Source organism: Epinephelus lanceolatus, chromosome 15 (genome assembly GCF_041903045.1).
Source record: "Epinephelus lanceolatus isolate andai-2023 chromosome 15, ASM4190304v1, whole genome shotgun sequence".
Classification (NCBI taxonomy): domain Eukaryota; kingdom Metazoa; phylum Chordata; class Actinopteri; order Perciformes; family Serranidae; genus Epinephelus; species Epinephelus lanceolatus.
In genome coordinates, this window is record NC_135748.1 from 42,160,753 (window position 1) to 42,184,252 (window position 23,500).

Consider the following 23,500-nt stretch of genomic DNA (forward strand, 5'->3'; position numbering starts at 1 on the left):
GTTAAGTGCCTCCGTTGTCTCGGTGGCCACTTCACAGAACAGCCTGTTTACCTGGTCGTTACCTGAGTGGAAAATCTCAAGTGCTTCTGTCAAAATACCCTCAAAGACAGAAAATGCTCGTCCTGTCAACACAGAATAAAGTCATATTTCTTATGAGGGCGGCAGCAGACCAGATGATCTTCTTCTTCATGGAGCTACAGCTGCTTCACTGGAGCTGACACACGAAGCTTTAACTGTTACTCAGGAAGTTTCATAAGCAGAAACCTGAAAACAAATTACATTAATTAAACATCACAAGAAAATTCAGCCATGCAAAGAATTCAGCAGCAGCAGTGGAAGAAATACACTGGCTCTGCACAGGGATATTTGCATTTTAGTGTCGCCCACATTAGTTAGCAGCCCCTCTGTGACGAGCGCCATCGATAAGACACTGATTTTTTTAACGTGAAACAGCTTCATTCAGTGTTTTTACTGGTTTAAATCAGCTGGTGTCTCATTTATAAAACAGTGCGTAGGATCCAAACTAAAAATGTACATACTGACAAAAGCCAAAAATGGTGTGCGCCAAAAAATATTTAACAGTTTCTACAATCAGGCTCCACCTCACCATCTGCATCACCAGTCTCCCGTCTCCAAAATGTTCGTACACATGTGTCAAAGTTTCTCCCGTCATGTCAGTTTTAATAGATCACAAGTTTTCTTTAGGAAGTGGCGTACGCCTCTTTCAGGCCTCGTTTTGTGCGTACGCAGTGTTTATAAATGAGACCCCAGTTTTGAAGCTCACAGTAAAAACCACCTGACTGTTTGGATCAGCAAAAAGGTGAGCGCACATTAGCTGATGAAAGACGAGTGGAGCATCAGATATGGGACGAACAAGGTACAAGAAACACAGATTTCTAATTTGAAACTGCTTCATTCAGTGTTTTTACCAAGCTGCAACCTCTGAGGCTGAAAAATGAAGCAAATGCGGAAGTGCAAAAAACTGCAGTTCCTCTAATGTGCACTTGAGGCCGGCTCCAGGAGCGAGTCAGTCCCCACAGACCCCCATGTTAACATGTAGAAATAAACATGTTTACAGCCTGGTACAAAAAACAGTTTTAGTCTCTGTAGCTAATTTCAATATTTATTACAAATGTACCGGGGGGTGAAGTTTCATGTAACTCACCTGTTTACATTTTATTAAGACTTAAAGTTACACATAATTAAGGGCGAGGCCTCTTTGACTGACAGGCTGTCTGCTTAACCTGAACAGGTTAAAGTGGGAAGAAGCAGCGGGTTTATCGGGCAGCTGAGTGAAGTGGAGCCTGCGGAGGAAACACCGGGACCGTCTGGATGTAATAGTCCATGGAGGTGCTGCGGTGCTCGGCTGCACAGATAGGAAACCCCTCGGCTGACAGGATGTACCACTCTCTCACTCCGCTCTCTCTCACGCAGGCGCAGAACGTACGTGCTACTTGGCCGTCGGATGTAGTCCGTGTAGTGTGTTCAAATGCAACTGACACAGGGCGACGTGAGGCGACGTAGACGACGCAACAGTTGACTTTCGTCGCCGCTAGTTCTTTGATGTCGCTTTGGTGTGTCTGCACCTTAAGATTGTAAAGCCAAACTCTGTTCTTTTTTCCCTTTAAGTCGCAGTGAGGATGTGTTGCCATGGTAGCTGCCAGTCTAATGTCAATTAATCATCAGAAATGTAGAGATTCGCGCCAAAGACAAAGAGAAGCTGTGGACAGTGGCAAAAAAGCAAAATTGTCATGAGTTAGGAAATATAAAACAGTCAAAGGAACTTCACAGCTCGCTCCCCGTTAACGCTACAGTCCCTGATGTCTCTCTGGTGTTTGACATCAGCACCTTCACCTATCAGCTGTACAAAAAAAATAAATCTTTGGAGGCCCAATTTACAAACAGGTGTGCACATGAGCGTCAGATCTACAAACCAGATTTTATGCTATCTTATTTTGTGCTTTTAATTGCCCACTTTAATTGCTAGTACAAGTAAACTTATTATTTTTAGGCTTCAGAGTCAATTTATTCTTTATATATATTCCTCAACCTATATATTTTATATGATGTTTAAATCAAACACACCTGAGATGCAGCTGTCACTAAAGAAACCAGACTCACATGTTCATTAGTTGTCTTTATATGAGCATGATCTATTCCTGCTTAGAAGAAAGATACTGAGCTCTGTATCAGCTGTAACAGACTGGACGTTAATGTAGCACATATTCATTACTTCACCACACTGCTGAGGTTCCTTTGAGCATGGTGGTGGTGAACCTCAAACTGTTTCCTGTGTGTAAATCAACCAGTTAACTGCCTCTAACCTTAATCAATGATCCTTTTAACCTGTCAGTCAATAAACAGGCGGGGATGTGACGTATAGTGAACACACGTTCCTCAGATCAGGCAGCGACAGGTTCTACTTCAGTTATTGATTTTCTTACATGTGAGCTGGTCAGCGCTCCGTCACTAACACCAACAGCTACATTAACTGGCCCAGTCCTCCCATCAGCCACTCTCAGGCAGATGAACCCTCACACGCCTCGGGTCTTACGAGACGTTTCACAGCAGCATGTCAAGTAAGTTCAGACAGACTGAAGAAAGGCGAGTCAGCTGGGAACAAATTCTTCCTCACAGTGACAGCTGGACAACAACAAAACAAGAGAGGAGGAGACACAGTGAGCAAAGAGAAAAGAAAGTAGAATTCAAAGCAGCCTCAAATACAAGTGATTAAAACATGCTGCAGACGTACGGCCGCTCTGACAGACAACTTCATTTTCAAAGAAACAGTTTCATCTGTTCCCAAACACGAGAACATGATTATAGCAGAGATGAATTTACTCTGCACCCTGGGGAGTTTTTCACCCTGCATTATGTGACACTGTGCCGTCATGATGTTTGCTGTCATGTTCTGGAAACATATAATGAAGTGAAATCACTGACAGGATGTGCCAAAAATATCAGCCTGGTGTTTCTCTGATGTGGTTGACTTAAAGGTCGTGACCTTTGGTGCTTCAGTTTGGAAAAACCTGCCTGTGGTGCTGACAAAGAAAACAGTGCCAGTGTCTGACTGTCACATAAAGATTCAAAGGTTCCCCTGAAACATCAGTCTCATACTCTGTATAGGAACGATGTTAAACTGCATCGTCCAGATCAAAAAACAAAAACGAAACAAGAAACCCTCCTGTGCACCATATTCATATAAACATCATATAAAAACTCATCAGCACTTTCTGCAGACGATAAGAGACTGTAACTATCACAGCAGTGCTTTGAGCTAAATGCTAATATCAGCATGCTAACATGCTAATGTTTAGCAGGTATAATGTTAGTTTGTTGTGTTAGCATGCTAACACTGTTAATCAGCATTATCAACACTCCATACATGTGAAGCTGATGGGAATGTTGTAAGGGACTGTTCGTTACTTATATGGGGGAGGAGGTGGGGCAAAAAGGGGGAGGCATGTGGAATATTTTTTAAGCACTGGGGAGGGACTTATGTTTTTATTTTGGCTTAGGAGAGGGCCATACAAATTTAAATGGTTATATTTTGTATTTATTTTAGTGCTGGGCAGGTTTGGAGGGAATGTTTCCTCTAAGAATTGCCAAGTGTACACCGTTTATCACAGCCAGAAACTGCAATTTGTTTTTATATTTAAAGAAAACATTTTTAAAGAACATGTTCCTCCCAAACCTGCATGTCTTCTTCAAAAATTAACACCATTTATCATAGAAACTGAATGAATGAATGAAACTGTATTGTCATTATTCAAAATAAAAACATTTAAGAAAAGGCACACATTAAAAACAATACAAGACATCCCCGAGAAGTTAAAGGAAATGGCCACTTTAGAATGAAAACACAGACAGTACTTACTGACCCTCATGCCGACAAGAAGTCCAGTGTAGTTTTTTAATCCACAAAACTCGTTTGGGGTATCGGAGGATAACAGCTAGCCGGATTTTTCCATGTACTGAAGTGCATGGAACCCACATTTTGAAAATGTAATAAAACTCCGCTAATGCGGTTCAAAAACGTCAGAACGGCTCGTCCATCGTAATCCAAGTGCCCTGACTTGAAAAGACGTAATTTACTCCGCTTTTATAGCATCATTTCTCACCGCGGTCAGTTAACTTGCAGGCGTGCTGTGTTTTCATGGCAACTCACGCAAGACTCGAGAACTAGCCTCACCGCTAGCCAGCAGCTAGTCTCGCGCGAGTTGCCATGTGTTGACCACGGTGAGAAATGATGCTATAAAAGTGGAGTAAATTACGTCTTTTCAAGTCAGTGTTGCAATCCGCGGCTTCAGGGCACTTTGATTACGACGGACGAGCCGTTCTGACGTTTTTGAACCGCATTAGCGGAGTTTTATTACATTTTCAAAATGTGGGTTCCGTGCACTTCAAGTGTATGGACAAATCTGGCTAGGTGTTTTCCTCTGATACCCTGAACGAGTTTTGTGGATTAAAAACTACACTGGACTTCTTGTCAGCATGAGGGTCAGTAAGTACTGTCTGTGTTTTCATTCTAAAGTGGCCATTTCCTTTAAAATAGAGATATTTCATCAAAATCACTTTATTCAACATCATATTTAAGATTTGGCCAAAAATAAAAAACAAAAATTACACGACGAGTGAAAAACAGGCCTTTTTATAACTCCAGGATTTCATCGTTAACTTTTAACTTGCAGGTATTTGATCAGAAACCAGTGAAAGTTTTGATCAAATTTTGACCTGATGATGGCGCTAAAGGTGAAGCTAAAGGTTCACCAAAGTTTTTACAGTTTATTTGGAGGGGAACATTAAAGTCTGCACAAACTTTATTCATCCAGTAGTTCTCAAGACATTTCATTTGAAGCCATAAATGTGAACGTTATGGTGACGGTACACGAAACGTCAGGGTTGTTAAGATCCATCCTCTGGGGACCAAGACTGTCTGCACAACATTCCTTCACAGTGGTGGACTCAGACTGTCTGAGGGTCTGGGCCAAATAAATAAATACAAAGTGCACCTGCTGCATGTGGTGTGGCATGTAGAGGGTTTACTACCATATATGGCAGCCTGTATGACTCTGCACCATTCTCCATTTAAAGCCACCCAGAGGGCTCTTCCTCACGTTCTCTCTCCTAGAGGCACATCCTGCAGGGCAATCTGCCATGTTTTATCTACCATAGGGGAACCAAGAGGACACTTTGCTGTGGTTTGTTTGATCATGGGAGCACAAAGGGGTGATTCCACCAGTGATCCATCAAATGGTTGTTGGGATTTCTCAGTCTGGACGACAGAGACCTTTCCATCCTCAGAGCCATGTACAGTGAGAGATGTAACATAAATGTGTAAAAGCAAGAAAACAACTGATGCTCGAACATCCAACAGGCTGCAGTCTGGTTCGCAGTAACTCCAGGAGAAGCTGGTGAAAATCAGTTCCAGACAGCTGGTGTTGCACCTGATGTACGAGCCATGAGGTCTGCAGGTGCATGAAAATGAAAAGGCATGAACTGAAAATAACAGATAAAACTAATAAAAGGGAAACAGGTAGAGATGAGCACAGAGTGGAGGGCTGATCAGAGACATCAGAAGTTTATTGTTAAAATCTTTGCCCTCAGTACAAACAGCCTTTTAGCACTAATGTGCTCTTGTTATCTGCTCATCATGTGAGGACTGTCTGCTCTCAGACAGAGAAACCAAACTCAGCCATAACAAGGCTCCACAAAAATGGCTGTCAATGACTCTGTGTGACATTTGGCCTGACGGTGCAGCGTATATACCACAATATACCACAGTTTAAATGCCAGTGCACACTCAGAGAACAAGGACTGAACCTACATGAATATGAAACATGACAAGGCTTTAAAAAGGCAACTTAACCTCCAGAGCTGATGGATCATAAGAGGTTGTAATATTCTTTGTACGTACTTAAAATATCCAGATAAAGAGAATTTGGATTGATCATAAATCAAAGATAAAAACAAAGACTTTGGCAGAAGCCTCCTGCAGGAATGTGGAGGCAATGAAACTGCCGATGAAGACAATGTGATGCAGCTGAAAGCCAGTGAGTGGACCGTGAGCTGAGATTTATTTGTCCAGGATTAACTTTCGTTCCTAACCCTAAATGTGCGTGGAAAAGAAGTCCTAAAAGTTCAGCTCGGTCAGTGCCGTCGGGGGTTGACTGTTGGTTGGACAAAGCAAGACACTCGAGCACCTTTGGCTGTCTTTGTGGGCATTTATTGTTGTGTTCTGGTGTTTTATGTGAGAGATGATGCCTGATGAGGTGTTCATTATCACTTTTTAACAGCCGACGTGGAGGCATGAACTGTCCAACACACAGTGGAGTGATAATGGACACCTCATCAGGCATCATCCCACTTATACCATGGTCACTTACAAAGGAAATAAAAAGTAATAATATTCATTCATATTTTTATACTTTTTGCAGTCAAAATCTAAAGTTTTTCACAAACCATAACTCGGTTTCCTTGGTAACACTCTAGGCTAACGGCTAACATGCTAACTATTATTTTTCGTCACTAGTCACTTGAAACAAATTTAGGACGATAGGAGACAGGTTGAAATAAACCGAAATGTCCCTTTAAATACGACCTAGCAGCAGGAGATATTCTAGTCCACTCAGCTCAGCTCATGGAACCCTTTGGCCCAGCTGTTAGCCAGAAAGCTAACGTTATGCTAACAAGATTCAAAGTCAGTAACAAACAGTAAATATAATGTGACAGTATGTTTAACAACAAGACAGCGAGCTATCAGCCGTGTCACTGTCCCCAAAATAATATCAAGATTTTCACAAACAAACAATACACCATGAGTTATGTTGCATTTCCCCTGTGTGAAAATATGCAGCTGCACAACAACAGTTACACCTCCACAACACTGGTGGGCGGCGGGGTTTGTGTGAAGTGCTGTAAAGTTTAGTTGATTCAAAACACACATGAAACACACATTAAACACACAGTAAACACACATTAAACACACAGTAAACACACAGTAAACACACATTAAACATGGCTTAATAGAGACAGTGTCAAACACAAATCAGCTTCACTATAACTCGCAGCATTCACAGACAAACACTTGTCTTTATCTGGACACATTTTCCCCACAAATACAACATGCTAACGTTATTAGCACAAGCCTATGGCATTTTACATTGTATAAATTAGCCTAGCAGCTAGCAGCTCATATTTCAGCCAGGATAAATCACACACAGTGTGTGGAGGCTTTATTGTCTTCACTGTTTATTGTTTCTTATCTGTGAAATTAAAGTAAATCAAAGCTTTGTTTCCACTGAGGGAAATGGTTTCAGCTTATAAAAACAGGAGCTCTGCGTCACTGTGACTTATCACATTTCTGGGGAGGTGCACGTCAGGTTACGGCTCTAGAAAGTGTTGCTAAAGGGCGGAGCTGTGTGGAGAGTGTAAGAGAGGAGAGATGGACACTGGAATGTGATATGCAACGCAACTTGACCCTATATTGATATAAACAGTGTCTTAATTTATATCTTGCTTGACAATATATCGCTCTATCGTACATAGACGTTATATCGCCCAGCCTCACCTCCCACCGACCCCAGTTGGACTTTCGCTGCCTTAACATTCATCCTTGTCCTGCAGTGTTTTCCCCTGATGTTACTATAACAGCAACTGGACGAGTATCATGCTGATGTTAACGGACGCCTTTATGCTTTGGTTTCTGACGCTGCAAGTCACTGCCCAAGCACTGGATTTCGACGACTGCCGAGTGAGACCAGGCTCATATTTTGTGTTTTGAATATGTAACTTAGTTACTTGTAATCTGTTACTCTCCACCCCTGTGCAGAGGGCACACAGTGAAAATGGCCCCCACATGTTACATAGGTGATTACGGCCCTGACAGGCAGCCTCATCTGGCTTCATAGTTTAAAAAGGAGTGTTGTAATAGTTGGTGTTACAGAGGCCTCCATCAGGGAGTGTGCAGCCTTCACACAGACCAGTGTGACAGTCTAGTCTCAGAGGACACAGAGGAGTGGAGCTGCCTTGGTTGAAACATCACACCCTACATTCCAGCACAGGCCTGTATTGTTGTCTGTGTGCACGCAGCCATGTGTTGTGTCTGAGCTCGACTTCCTCGTCCTGCAGAAGAAGGAGGATAGAGGCGTGACGTCGCTGCCCGCAGAGAGGCCCGTGCAGCAGCACAGAGAGGCAGGGACACACCGAGCGGGGACGGACGCTGCTGCTGCCGCAGAGCTCAGAGCTGTGAGACACGGGGAGCAGCCGCGGCTCACCAGCACCGGCACCTTCGCAGAGACGACACGCAGCCATAATGCGGCACCGCCCGCACACCCCGGAGCTGATGTGACTGTGCACACCCAGAGCAGGGAGGCAGCGGCGGACACCACCACCACCTCTCCCCGGTTGCCTCGTCGCGGCAGGTCGGTCGGTTTGTCTGTCTGTCTGCAGGGGGACATGTCCTCGCTAACCGTGGAGGAGGACCAGAAATGGGTACCGACACACGTCCAGGTGACGGTGCTGAGAGGCAGGGGCTTACGGGGCAAGGGCAAGCACGGCACCAGCGACGTGTACACCATCATCCAGCTGGGGAAGGAGAAATACTCCACCGGTGTGGTGGAGAAGACCACGGAGCCGGAGTGGAGGGAGGAGTGCTCCTTCGAGCTGCAGCCCGGTGTGCTGGAGAACAGCGGGCGGAGCAGCTTCCCGGCCGGGAGCAACGAGCTGGTCCTCATCGTCATGCACCGGGCTCTGATCGGGATGGACGTGTTCCTCGGACAGGCGGTGATCCAGCTGGATAAGATGTTCATCGAGACCAGATGCGTGAAAAACGAGTAAGTTCAGCTGTGTGTACATGCGTGTGTGTGTGTGTGTGTGTGTGTGTGTGTGTGTGTGTGTGTGGGGTGTCAGCATGCAGATGAAGGGGACCTAAAGCTTCATGCATGTGCTCCACCAGCCATGACTCCGATGTCTTATTTCCCATGTTCAGTGAACTCATCAGGGTGTTTGTGCCCTGCTTTTGTCCTGTTTCAGTTCCTACACATTGTTGTGAGATATAAACACAGCTGTCAGGACTGTGCTGCATCAGGGCCCTGCAGACACACCCTCCCTCCTCCCACAGACACCAAACTAACTCATCTGAACACTGTTCACATCACTGAGGCTGGAGGCTTCCCCCAAAAACCAGACCTTCTAGAAACATCACTCTCACCTCCACATTAGGTGCTGCTTTGTTGTGGGATCTTAAAATGTTGTGTCCCAGTAGCCGAGGCCTGACGTAGAGCAGGGGGGGATTAATGGCTGTCCCAATTCCAGGGATTATCTAACAGATTCATGATCCCACAGCTCCAAGGTATTTTTAGAATAACATGTTGTTTTACTAAAGCTCTCCCATCGGAGTGTGGGATGTAAAGATTGATGTTGCAGACATTAAACATTTTTAAAGGAAACCTCCATCATCAGATAACTCATGTTTATGATCTATATGTCATTGATGTTATATGGTTCTACATGTGATGTCCTACAATCCCCTAAAGGGACAATTCACCCTAAAAACAAAAATAAATGTTTTTCCTCTTTCCTGTAGTGCTGTTTATCAGTCTAGATTGTTTTGGTGGGAGTTGCAGATATCAGCCGTAGAGATGTCTGCCTTCTCTCCAGTTTGATCAAACCAGACGGCACTCAGCTTGTGTCGCTCAAAGTACCAAGATAATACATCTGAAAAACTCAGCAGTAATTTCTCTTTCCAGAAATCATGACCTGGTTACTCAAGGTAATCCACAGACGTTGTTGTGAGCAGTTTCATGTAGGAACTGTTTTCTTTCTACTAAACCATACCCACCAATGATATCAATGTGCAGAAGGAAGAGTGCATCTACTCATGGACGAGAGGCTCGTGCTCATGACAGCGTGAGATGTAAACATTAATGGCGCCCTCCTTGACTGAGCTGTAATGTTAACGCTCAGACACACCAACTGAGATCAAAGAAGTAGTGGCGACAACGGCTGACTGTTAGATCGCCTTACGTTGCCTGGGTCAAAAATGCTGGTAAGATATGCAAGTAGCTAGTAGATTTACTCCACTCACCAGCCCAAAACACTAGAATGGTAATCTGTTGAATGGCTGGTAAAATTTTTGAATCGACCAGTCACAGAGGCAGGTGAATAGAAATATTAATTTCAACCCTGGAGCAAAGACTACAGCCAACTAACAGGTACACTCTGCACCTGCGTGAGAGGAGATAACCCTCCATAGCAGCAGGCGGCAGTAGTCTGTATTTGTCATTTAAAAAGAGAAACCGTAAGACTGACAGGACGGATTTAAGACACTAGTTAGCCAGTTAACACATTAACAACTCAACTAGATGCTAGAGAACAATAAGACAAACAAGGGCTAACCATTTCAGCTGGCTAACAATAATAATCTTACTTAATCTAACATGTTGGTTTCTATCTCGTGCTCTCTTGATTTTAGCTGTTTGTTTACTTTCCTCACTTCTATTTCTTTTCTTGTGTGCTGAACTGAACTGCCAGTCAGGATGATTTCATTTACTGAAGGGCTCCGGTGGGCTTCACCGTCTCCAACACCTATTCAACATGCTGAATTCGCCAAAAAAAACCCCAGCAAGGGCTGACTACTGCCAACTGTGCGGGACACACTGCAAAATTGGGGTGACAGACGCTTACTAATGGCCGCCCATCGGGTAGGTGTGTCAGGGCCTTTAGGTGCACACATCTACCGCTAGCTCACCTAGCACCACTGAGCTGGCTAACTGACAGCTCAGCCAAGAAGGACGCCATTATTGTTTACATCTGACCCTGTCATGAGCACGACCCTCTCGCTGATGAGAAGATGCACACTTCCTTCTGCGGGTGTAGTTTGATAGGAAGAAAATAGTTCCCACATGAAACTGCTCACAACAAGGTCTGTGGATTATATCGAGAAAACGGGTCATGATTTCTGGAAAGAGACGTTGATGTTGAGTTTTTCAGATGACAAGCTGAGTGACATCTAGTTCCATTATATTAGAGAGAAGGCAGACATCTCTACGGCCGATATCTGCAACACTCTGCAACTCACACCAAAGCAATTCAGACTGATAAACAGCACCACAGATAAGAGCTCCCTTAGATAACTGTTTTTTAGGATCAGTGTGATCAGTCATTTTGGTGGAGTTATGTAGAGGTGAAGGACAGCAGTGTTTAGGTGCATCAATTCTCCTTTAATGTCAGTTACATAGTTCTGTTTGTGATGTCCTACAATGCCCATAATCCCTTTCAACACCTCCCAGAGAACAGGCATGAACTTGTTGCATTTCAGCTGTAAGTTTGATATTGTAGATATAAAAATGAAAAACTCAAACATTTCTCATGACAGCAGTGCATTGTGGTCAACCGAGGCTACTGTCAGTGGAGAAATTAAACTTCTTCTATAGTTGATTTCCCCCTGTGTGATTTTAGGTTGGTGCAAAATTTAGAGCACACAAAGAAGTTATGTTATTTTGAGAGACTGACAGCACAGCCTGGCATTTACTGCTTAAGTTTTAGATAGCTGAAACATTTCCTGCCATCAAACCATAATGAGATGTGGTTGCACTGTGTTTACATTCTCCCAGACAGAGCGAAATGACTTTGTTCAACTTGAAAAGGACATTTGGTCTTTTTAAAGGCAATTTCAGCACAAGTAGCATCATATTTCTGTCAAAGCTGACTTAAAAACTGTTTGAGATTAATAAAACCATTGAAGCTCTTTCGTCAGTACTGCACGAGTCATGTTGAAGAGGTAAATTACACCAGCAATCATCAAATTTGACCTATCAATAAAAAGAGCATCATCAGTAGGTGTATTTGTTCAAGTGCCAGAGTATTTTCTGTCCAGTATTCATCAGAACTGGTACCTGATCCAGGACATCCCCCATTACCCTACACCCTGCTCACTGAACACAGATTGAATGTTTGGGCTTGTTGATGAACACAGTCGTTCCTCTGACTCTTTAGTTTCTGTGTTGTTTGTGGCCGTTTGATAAGAAGTGACGACCAGCTGACCCGACTGTGCTTTCACTCAGACACACCTGTGAATATGAGATTAAAGGGGAACCAGTCTCCTTCTGGTGGAGCTGGTCACTTGAAGGTTAGAGTCGGCCTGTGATGTTGAAGTGTCAGCACTCTGGCGTTGTGGTACATTCAGTGTCTCCATGTGGTATTCAGTGAATCTGGGCTGGTCAACACTTCCCACAGTCTACACACCGCTCATGTATGTCAGCCCTGAAAATATCTTGGGTTTGACAGAGAACATCGACCAAAACATGAGCCACGTTTTAAGAGACGGTGTCGTGTTCGTGCTAACCTATGTACAGATGCAGTCATTTATTTTGTGAATGAGATTTGAAACCTGGCTCAAGGAAGATTGTTAGCCTGGAATATCTGTACAAATATGTCATGTTTTTGAGCAGTAAACTGAAGATTATGTTGCACATTATTAACATTATTCAGATAATCTACATGAAAGAGTATCAATTTTAGCATTGCTAATTAAAAAAAGGATGAAAATCGATGCAGCAGGACCAGAGATATCATCTTGTTTTGTCCACACATTCTTCCTCTATGTATAAGTTTGGGGGCTACATAATACCCACAATGCACATCGATCTCTAGCAGTTCGGTCAGAGATGATGGTGAGGAGTGGGCCACACTTATTTTTGCAGTCTATGGGGCCACAGAGGTCTCACTTCTTTCTAACTCCGCATCTAAAGATATTTTTATTATCAGACTTATAGGCCCAATCCCAGTTCCTCCCTCAACCCTACCACTCTGCTCTGAGTGCTGCTGCATATGTTAGGGTGTCCCATTTCTGTTGTGGGATGGAGGGGTCATGGTCATCCAGCCCTCCAGGTAGCCCTCAAGGTGGCCCTCCAAATGGGGTGGGAGAAGAAAATTCCCAGAATGCTTTGCAAACTGTGGTAGTCTAAGGTAAACAAGTAACATGGCTGCTACCAGTGGGGGAAAGAAGCCCATAAATCTAAGTTTATGTTTGTAAGTAGTCATGCAAAATGTTAAAATCTGTTGGGATACCTTAGTTTAACATAGACACAAAGGAATATGTAATTTGATCGTTTTAACAGGCATTTCACAAAAAACAGTACTGTGTTAACGGCCCTGTGAGATGTTTTAACTGTTGATCAGTTACTTTGTAGTGAACTAATGCTATTTCAGCCGCTTATTAGTTACTTTTAGCTAACTGTTTTAACCATAATAGATAACTAATGGTATTTAAACTCTTTATTAGTTATTTTTATCTGTTTCAATCATTATCCATTACTAAAGCTAATTATTACTATTTTGACTGCTTATCAGTTACTTCTGGCAAACTAATGCTATTTCAACCACTTATAAGTAACTTTTAGCTGTTTTAGTCATTATCTATTACTTTTAGCGAATTAATGCTATTTCAACTGCTTATCGGTTACTTTAAGCTAACTATTACTATTTCTACTGTGTATTTGTTACTTTTAACTAGCTCTTTTAACCATTACTTTTAGCTAACTAATGCTATTTCATCTGCGTATCAGTTACTGTTGTAACCATTGTTTGTTATTTTTAGCTAACTAATGCTATTTCAACGGTTTATCACTTTTTTCTAACCATTGCTTATACAACTGTGTATTAGCTACTTAATCATTATCCATTACTTATAGCAAATTTATGCTATTTACGGCTTATCAGTTACTGTAAGCTAACTATTTTAACAATTATCCATTACTTTTAGCTAACTAATGCTATTTCAACCCCATATCAGTTACCTTTATCTAACTATTGCTAATACAACTGTGTGTTAGTTACTTAACTATAATCCATTACTTTTAGCTAACTGATACTATTTCAACTGTTTATTAGTTACTTTTAGCAAACTAATGCTATTTTGACTGCTTATAAGTTACTTTCAGCTAACTGTTTCAACCATTATATGTTTAAGGGGAACTAATGCTATTTCAACCGTTTATTAATTACTTTTAACTAACTGTTTTAAAAATTATCCATTACTTTTAGGGAATTCATGCTATTTCAACCATTTATAAGTTACTTTTAGCTAACAATTTCAACCATTATCCATTTTTTTTAAGCTTAGTAATGCTATTTTACAGCTTATCGATAACTTTTAGCTATCTGTTTTAACTAGTATCTGCTACTTTTGGTGAACTAATCTATGTCTAAGCTATGTCAACCACTTATTGGTTGCTTTTAGCAAACATTTAAACCGTTATCCATTGCCTTTAGTGAACTTATGCCATTTCAATCCCTTATCAGATAGTTTTAGCTAACTGTTTTAACCATTATCCATAACTTTTAGCTAACTAATGCTGTTTCAACCGTTTATCAGTTACTGTTAGCCAATGGTTTCAACTGTTATCCATTACTTTGAGCTATCCAATGCTATTTCTAACCTTTATTAGTTACTCTTAGCTAACTAATGCTATTTCAACTGTTTATTAGTAACTAATGCTATTTCAACCATTATCTGTTACTTTTAGCTAACATTATCTGTTTAAACAATTATCCATAACTTTTAGCTAATTAATGCTATTTTATGTTCATGTCGAGCTCAGCCATGTTGTACAGGCTGAGCGCACACACACAAGTGAGTTAAATATTAAAATTCAGATCCCAGCCATAGTAGTGACACAGCATTTATTTTGTTTTTTCACACCTGAAAATACTTTGAGATCAGAAAATTGTTCACAGGTAGAAAAAGGATGATTGGTTTTTATCTTTTAACATGATTAAAAACTGACTCTAAAGACTGCAGAGTTTAGCAGTAATATAAAACTGTATGTTTTCACCTCAGGATGATTTGTGGTTTTGGGCTGTTCCCATTAACACCCTTAATGTGATATATCTTTGGGCTCTCATGATAGTCTTCAGACTGGTTAAGGTGAGCTTTATTTGCATTGTGATAAAACCTAGGAGGAGGAATAAATGGTGGCAGTAAAATCTGATAATAAAAGTGTAATCAGTGAACCTCTCAGGTGAGACGTAGGAATGAAAAACAGGTGCTTTTGAAAACCAGCTGACAAATGAAGCAGCATTAAAGTCACTTTACATACGGATGAGCACAGAAACCTGTATTTCCAGTACATGTTTTCCAGGGACAGTTGTGTTACACTTGGTACTGCAGAGGTTGAGGACTGTGCCAAGACTCCTTCACTTTACAGTTTCTAATATTTATAAAGCCCTTTAGAGGAGGCTGGGGGCGTCACAGCGATGTAGCGCTCTGGGTCGTATATTTCAGTAAATGGAGATACGTCAGGTCAAAACGGCTCTTTTCTTCTGAGCCTCTGACTTGTTTTATTCTCTGTAGAATTCATCAGTTTTCACACAGCGTTCCTCTGAATCAGCGTGTTCCAGTCACACTCGGTGGAAATGAAGGATGAGGTTTAAATTTAGATGTGGAGAAGATGAGTTTATCCTGCAGTGAGAGGATGAAGAAAAAGTGATGATTAAAGTAGTGAGGTAGTGCCAGAGGTGAAGACTCGAGCAGTGAACCTGGTGACTGTAGATAAGATCAAAAAAGACTTGAACTTGATGTAAACACCAGTTACTTATAACTTCACTTGACATGGATGGACTTATATTTTTTATCTAAAACTAAAAACATGAAACAAAATCATAAATACGGGACTAACAGTGTGTTGATCTGCTGCAACACAAGCTGCAAACTTTAGCATGCATGGCTAACTAGCTTACTACATACAGTTGTAACCAAGTGCAAGTTTAAAGGAGCACTTAATTAATTATCCTTATTAATTTGTGTTGTTACAGGTTATGTTTAAATAACAAACTGTGTAGTATTCTCCCACTACCTGGTACTGGATGCTATCAGATTTTAAGATAACGTTAGCAACTCTTTTCTATGGGAAATGGGAATCGCGGAGCATTTTGGGAGTGGCATCACCATCTTAAGGATAAGGATAGGCATCCTCAGCTATGGAAGCTTCCTGTCTAATCATTTATCATCTGTCAATCATTCATCATCAGAAATGTATGATAAAGTGTGCAATTACTGTGCAAATACTGATGTAAAGAGAAGCTCCTGACAGAGGCAAATGAGTGAAATAATACTAAACTGAAGTTATTTGATGGTATTATTCATGTTTTAATAAAATTACTCAGACATGTATACGGCGCATTAAGAATAAGCGTCTCAATTGGAGTTTTTTATTAATTTCCATCATCCACATAAACAGCTTTGTAGGAGTATTGTCTTCTTGGGAATAAGGGCAATTAACCAGAATAGTTTTTGCATGTTAATGTAGCAAGAGATTCAAAAAACATCTAATCTTGAGAGGCCCATGTCAAATTTACAGACAGTTGGTACAGGACCTTCAGATCTACAAGCCAAAATACCAACTACACTATCATTCAGACAAAGATAAGCTAGCTAATGCTATGCTAACTGAATGCTAACAAAACCTCAGCAAGTCATGCACAGTATTCAATTCAATTCAATTCAATTTTATTTATAAAGCCCAATATCACAAATCACAATTTGCCTCACAGGGCTTTACAGCATACGACATCCCTCTGTCCTTAAGACCCTCACAGCGGATAAGGAAAAACTCCCCAAAAAAAAACCCTTTAACGGGGAAAAAAAAAACGGTAGAAACCTCAGGAAGAGCAACTGAGGAGGGATCCCTCTTCCAGGACGGACAGACGTGCAATAGATGTCGTACAGAACAGATCAGCATAATAAATTAACAGTAATCCATATGACACAATGAGACAGAGAGAGAGAGAGAGAGAGAGAGAGAGAGAGAGAGATGCAGGTAATGACAGTAGCTTACAACAACATTAATGAAAGTAATAATATTATAGTTATAGTTCTGGCTACTGTGGTACAATATGTTGAAAGTATGTATTAATATCTGACAGTATACTTGTGTGACAATAGTCATATGTGTATAATAACAGTAGAAGTATGACTAATGACTAATGATGGCAGCAGCAGCAGGAGGCATCTGGCAGGACCACGGCAGCAGCACAACCACACACGTCACGCTGTCCAGGCACCGCTGCGGTATGAGTTATTCTGAGAGACAGTGGAGCACAAAGGCTCCGGAGAAGAAGCCGAGTTAGTGACATCCAGAATGGCCGAGTTAGCAAGATGCAGTAATAGAATACGAGAGAGAGAGAGAGAGAGAGAGAGAGAGAGAGAGAGAGAGAGAGGGAGAGAGAGGGAGAGAGGGAGAGAGAGGGAGCCCGGTGTATTATAGGGGGTCCTCCGGCAGACTAGGCCTAAGTCAGCCTAACTAGGGGCTGGTACAGGGCAAGCCTGAGCCAGCCCTAACTATAAGCTTTATCAAAGAGGAAAGTCTTAACTCTAGTCTTAAATGTGGAGACGGTGTCTGCCTCCCGGACCGTAACAGGAAGATGATTCCACAGGAGAGGAGCCTGATAGCTGAAGGCTCTGGCTCCTGATCTGCTTTTGGAGACTTTAGGGACCACGAGTAACCCTGCGTTCTCAGAGCGCAGTGTTCTGGTGGGATAATAAGGCACTATGAGCTCTCTAAGATATGACGGAGCTTGACCATTTAGAGCTTTATAAGTTAACAGTAGGATTTTAAATTCAATTCTGGATTTTACAGGGAGCCAGTGCAGAGAAGCTAAAACAGGAGAAATATGATCTCGTTTCTTAGTTCCTGTTAGTACACGTGCTGCTGCATTCTGAATTAGCTGGAGAGTTTTTAAGGACTTACTAGAGCTACCTGATAATAGAGAGTTACAGTAATCCAGCCTTGAGGTAACAAAAGCGTGGACCAATTTTTCTGCATCTTTTCGGGTCAGGATAGGCCTAATTTTCGCAATATTACGCAGATGAAAAAATGCAGTCCGTGAGGTTTGCTTTAAATGAGAATTAAAAGACAAATCTTGATCAAATATTACTCCGAGGTTTCTTACGGTAACATAGAAACACTTGAAATGAGCATAGTGTTGTCATGATACTGGAATTTCTATCTCCCATACAATACCTTGAAAAATATCGATATTTGGTAGACTTTTTGATACCACACAGGAAAAAATTGACATTGAGAGGATACAATTTTAATTTTGTCTTAAAAGATAAACATAACAAGGCTGTAACATGGCAGTAATGACTTTTCTCTCTCTTGGTTAGCAGCAGAGAACAGCAGAATGACTATAGTAAATGGTCAAGTGTATCATACTGTGGAGAACGAGTATTAAATCCATTGCAAACATTCAGCATTAATATATTGATGAATCAGTATTTTTGACAACATCAGACCATCTGCTGTAAGCATGTACCAGGGCTCTGACTTCACAGATTAGCAGTGAGAGCAGCAGGACAACACACAAAGGCTTCATAATAAACATGTCCCAACATGTCTGATCTTTATTCAGCCATTTGAAGGCAGAGCAGCTGCTCTGTAACGGGTGGCACGGGAGGATGCAGTGGCCGTGATGTATTTGCATGTTGAGCTATCGGTGCAGAGCAGATTCCTGGAAAGGTGGGCGTTGGGTGAATTCCCCTGCAAGGTCTGTCAGGAGGAAACCACATAAACACTGCCAGATCAACACACTGCGGACAAACCAGCCCACGTTCTTAACAAAAATAATTTAAGTTGCGATACTTTTGCTGAATATTGAAATTGTCATGCACATTTTTTCCTTAATAATCAAGTTTCGTCCCCAGAGAGTAATTTAAAGTTTAAGCTCTTTTTTTCTGCAGATCAGTGATTCTTCACGGTGCTGGTCGGGTGATTCTCTCAGCGCTGATATCATGATTTAGATGTTAGATTTGTGTTTTTACAGACACTCCTCTTCACGCCATCGCTGTCTCAGTTTCACATCCCGTCATGTTGTTTATCTTAAAAAAGCAAAGCTCTGGAGTTGTTTCAGAAAAGTGAGTGTTACTGAGGCAGGCCTGAGAGCTGAACGTCCATCTGCTGACTGTGTGTGTGTGTGTGTGTGTGTGTGTGATGTACATCCAGACAAATCCTCTGTTAAGAGCAGACTGACTTTCAGTAGCTGCTGTCCAGAGGGAATACAGTCTAATGGATATTAGACGTTACATAACAGTCCCAGATAAAATAACTGTGCGTCAGGTTGTTGAAAACCAGGAGATTTATCAGATTATCTTGAGTAAAAACACATCCTGTAGGTAGCAGGATATACAGCAGCTGACATTTTACACATACTGCTTCTAACTCGTATCCCTGAGTCATGTGGAGGTTGTGTTGTTGCATTTCACATCAGCCTGTCTGTCATCGTCATGGAGACACAGTGAAGCAGAGACAAGAAGAGGACACTTGTAAAAGACGGTTGTGGTTTAGGCGAAGGACATTTTACCTATCAGTTGTTTCCAGATCTGGGTCACTGTGACACAGCAGCCCTGAACTGTCTTTTCTTTACTTCCTGTTGGTGCTCAGTTCAGTTCAGGTCAGAATGATCTGTCTAAAACAAGGCAGCCTGTGTGAGGGATGCTAGTGTTAGCCACCGTTAGCATCTTCAGGATTTAGCAATGAATTAAATCATGGGTACGTTCCGAATCGCATACTTTATCTTTTTCCTTTTAGTAGGTCCTGCAGCTGCCCTTAAAAAATACGTACTGTGGCATGTAGTATGCACACAATCAGGACACACTGCCATTTTGTAACATCTCACCCTGAACTTTGACCCTCTTGCTTTTATATCCGTTACCTTGGACATAAAATAAACATCAACCTGTATAGCTCTGCTGTTTTTACTTTGCAATGTATGCAGTTTCATTTTAAAGTTACAAGAAAAGACATCATCACAATGTAAAGTCTACAAGCGGGAACTCGTGGGCAGGTGGGGCCAGCAGGAGAAACACTACTGAGCATATTCAGCGGGTTGCATACCACAAAAGAAAACCAGGGACCTAGAAACTTTTTTGCGTATGCGCCAGGCGAGCACCTCCATTGGAATAAATAGGCACCATCTTGGGGTCGAGGTGTTATTATACATAGGGTTGCAGCAAACCAGTCTCACGGTACACTGTGATGTAAAAGTTGATGGTTATTATACCATGTTCATTTGCTCATGTACGATATTGGTAAAAGAAAAAATCTGGACGTCAAATCTCCCTTTTATTTTAGTAATTTGTTGAAGGGAGACTTTTGAAACACACTTCCATTAACAAAATGGTTTCAAATTTAAATTATAGTAATAAAACGTTTGTTCAACCAAAAATGACCCTTCTGTTTCCATTCCTTTAATGCTCATTCTGACTGATGATAATATAAATTCTATAATACCGTGATACCATGAAACCACAATCTTTTCTGAGACGGTTATCGTAACATGGAAATCTCATATCGTTGCAACCCTAATTACACATCTATGATTTTAGCTGAGCAGGTACACAATTTATCCGTAGACTCTGCAAAATAACAATATGTGTCCTCTAATTGATTCCAAATGCGCTTAAAAGTATTTGTATAATTAATGGATAGGAGCATCATTTATTTATTAGTTTTTATAACCACTGTCACCCCTTATTCCCTTCATTTTTCATGTTTACTTCAAATGCAGAAACAAATCACAATTTCAAACACTTACAGTCCCCCATCAGACACTCTTTAAGTGCGTAAATACTCTGCTTAGATTAATATTTTGTTTAACAGGGTTTGTTCCACATAAAAAGTGGAGGGAAAAACAAACTCTGAAAAGGAGCTGCAGGACATCGACTTTCTCCCTCATTTAGAAAATCTGGATCTTGACTTTAATTGTGTTGATGTGATGTGGGCTTGGTTGCAGTGATGAATTGAGCAGTCTCCACTCAGTGTCAGCAGTAAAATGAATTGTTTTGAGAGAGGGCGAAGTCGAACATTTAGAAAATGCCATCAGCTGTCCAATACTGAAGTTGAAGTCCTCCATAATGATGAACACTTCATTTAAGGTTGCTGCACATAAATCTACTGAAGACATCACGCAGTCGTTAAAGGACTAAAGTCTGTTCAAATAGAAAAACAGCCACACTGCATCTCGTCTCACATGTCTCAGTAATTTTGCTACTTTGCAGACAGAAGCATCAGGACACAAAGTTAACTCGAATCAGCCTTTTGTGAAGCAGACATTGGCCTTGACCTTCACATAAGATGGTCTTGTCTCATAAAAGCTCAGCCCAATAGAAAGTTGAAAGCTGAACTATTTGTTGCAGCCTTTGTAAGCAAACAGCAGCAGCAGCAGCTGTGTTATCAGGATGTAGCTGCAGCTCCTGATCTGCTCATTTTACTGTTGTTTAATACTTCAAAATCAACACCCACCTGATACATGTTTTCACAAGTCCTGTGTTTTGGAGAGGATGCAGGCATTTATTTATTAATTCATTTTGTGATCTTGGCAGAAGAAGCCTAGTTTTCTCTTTTATTATGACTTTTTCATTTCCTGTGATAATAAGAAATGATTCTGTCATTATGTTGAAGTGACAAAATAAATATCCTGCAATCACATTATTTCAAGAACACAGACTTTTCATTAAACAGTCAGTTCTTTATCTTCAGTTAGTGATGTCAAGAAAACCAGCTGGCGTTTTGAAGAGCAAGAATTAAGTTATTAATTCAGTTGCATATAGCGTTAAAGACTGGAGATTGCAACCAGTTGAAACTTCTCCTGGTTAGAATTCCTTCAGTGTTCATTGTTCAGGAGCTGAATTATCCACAGAGGTCTCTTCACATCAGCTACCGCAGTTAGCTTGAAGAGGAAAACACAAGTGCCCCTGTTTAGAGCCAGTGTTTGGTTTGTCCATTCTGGGCTTCTGTAGAAACATGACGGTGCAGCATGGTGATCTCTGCTGACGAGGACCTGCTCCCTTTGTAACTATAAACGTTTCATTCCAGGTAACGAGAACACAACAATTCTTATTTTTAGGTGATTATACACTAAAGAAAACAGACCTCAGTCCATCCATTTTCAACCGCTTATCCAGGGCCAGGTCTCAGGGGCAGCAGGCTGAGCAAAGCACCCCAGACGTCCCTCTCCCCAGCAACGCTTTCCTCCTGGAGGATCCCGAGGTGTTCCCAGGCCAGATGAGATATGTAATCCCTCCAGCGTGTTCTGGGTCTGCCCCGGGGCCTCCTACCAGTGCTACATGCCCAGAACACCTCTAACAGGAGGCGCCCAGGAGGATCCTGATCAGATGTTGAACCACCTCAATATGAAGGAGCAGCGGCTCTACTCTGAGCTCCCTCCAGATGTCTGACTCCTCCCCCTATCTCTAAGGCTGAGCCCAGACACCCCACAGAGGAAACTCATGTCAGACGCTTGTATCTGTGACCTCATTCTTTGAGTCACTACCCAGAGCTCATGACCATAGGTGAGGGTTGAGATGGAGATGGACCAGGAAATTGAAAGCTTTGCCTTCTGGCTCAGCTCCCTCTTCACCGTGACGGTCCGGCGCAGCACCTGCATCACTGCAGACGCCATGCCATACTGCAGATCCATCTCATGCTCCATTCTACCCTCACCTGTGAGCATGACCCTGAGATACTTGAAGTCCTTTGCGTGGGGCAGTAACATAGTTAAGAAAACTAAATACTAAATCCCACACACTGGAGCTTTAAGTCTGTCACCACAAAAAATATTGAGCTGTTTAACTGTCATCAGCCAAGTTCATCTCCTGTACAACATAGAAAGCTGCTTGTGTTTAAGAGCATTACAACTGGCTACTAACACATTTGATTTCTTTCTAGATGACCTGTTCTCAGAAGGACTGGTGGCTTTTGTTGGTTTTTATTTTTATGACGACTTTTCATAAATCAAAAGAAGCCCGTCCTCCCTGGTTTTGTGTCAGCGTGGGCCTGAGGAGGTGTGGTTTAAAGATACAATGCTCTGTTGTGTAAAAGTTTGAGGAGGGAAATTGGCAGTGAGGTTCGAGCTCATCACATCCAGATGTGGAATGTGGTCTGAGCCTCTCGCCGCTCGTCTGCTGCTTCTGCTGATGAGGCAGGATCGAGGTCATGTTAGCAGCACAGAGCTCCTGGAGGGTTTGTTGGCTCGTAATGTTGATGGAGGTGTAGCAGGAAGTGTCCACTTGATAATTCATATGAAGACGCACCACTCACCCACCTTGCGTCCTCTGTAAGTGGCTTGACACACTAAGCCGATTACCTGCCACTGTTGGGCCACTGTTGGGCCGTCACTGAGCGTCTGACCCTGGTCTGTAGTTTATGCAGCATGTTGGCTCTAGTTGGAGCATGTTGTTGGGGACTGTTTTGCTGAATCAGCTCTCTGAATGGTTGTTTATCCTCATGAATCAGATATTTTACATTTATCAAAGACATAATGTTTGTCCCCATATTTTTAAACCATTTTTTCGTTCTGTTAGTAATAGTACGACTAAATCAAATTTACCACTAATTACACATTTTTAAAAATGTCCTCTGGGATCTCTGTATATAAATCAACAGCTGATTTCCTTCTCTTTCAGCACTGATCAGTGACAGTGACAAGTCCTCCTGATGGT

General features: G+C 41.8%; 1 protein-coding gene across 1 annotated transcript in view; it reads left to right on the forward strand.

Moving 5' to 3' along the window:
- Positions 1 to 7,588: 7,588 nt before the first annotated feature.
- Positions 7,589 to 23,500, forward strand: part of rab11fip5a (RAB11 family interacting protein 5a (class I)) — a 44,939-nt gene continuing 29,027 nt past the window's right edge. The window contains exon 1 of the mRNA XM_033643457.2: positions 7,589 to 8,834. Within this exon, the coding sequence (XP_033499348.2) occupies positions 8,458 to 8,834 (377 nt within the window). The 5' untranslated portion in view covers positions 7,589 to 8,457. The remainder of the gene's footprint in view (positions 8,835 to 23,500) is intronic.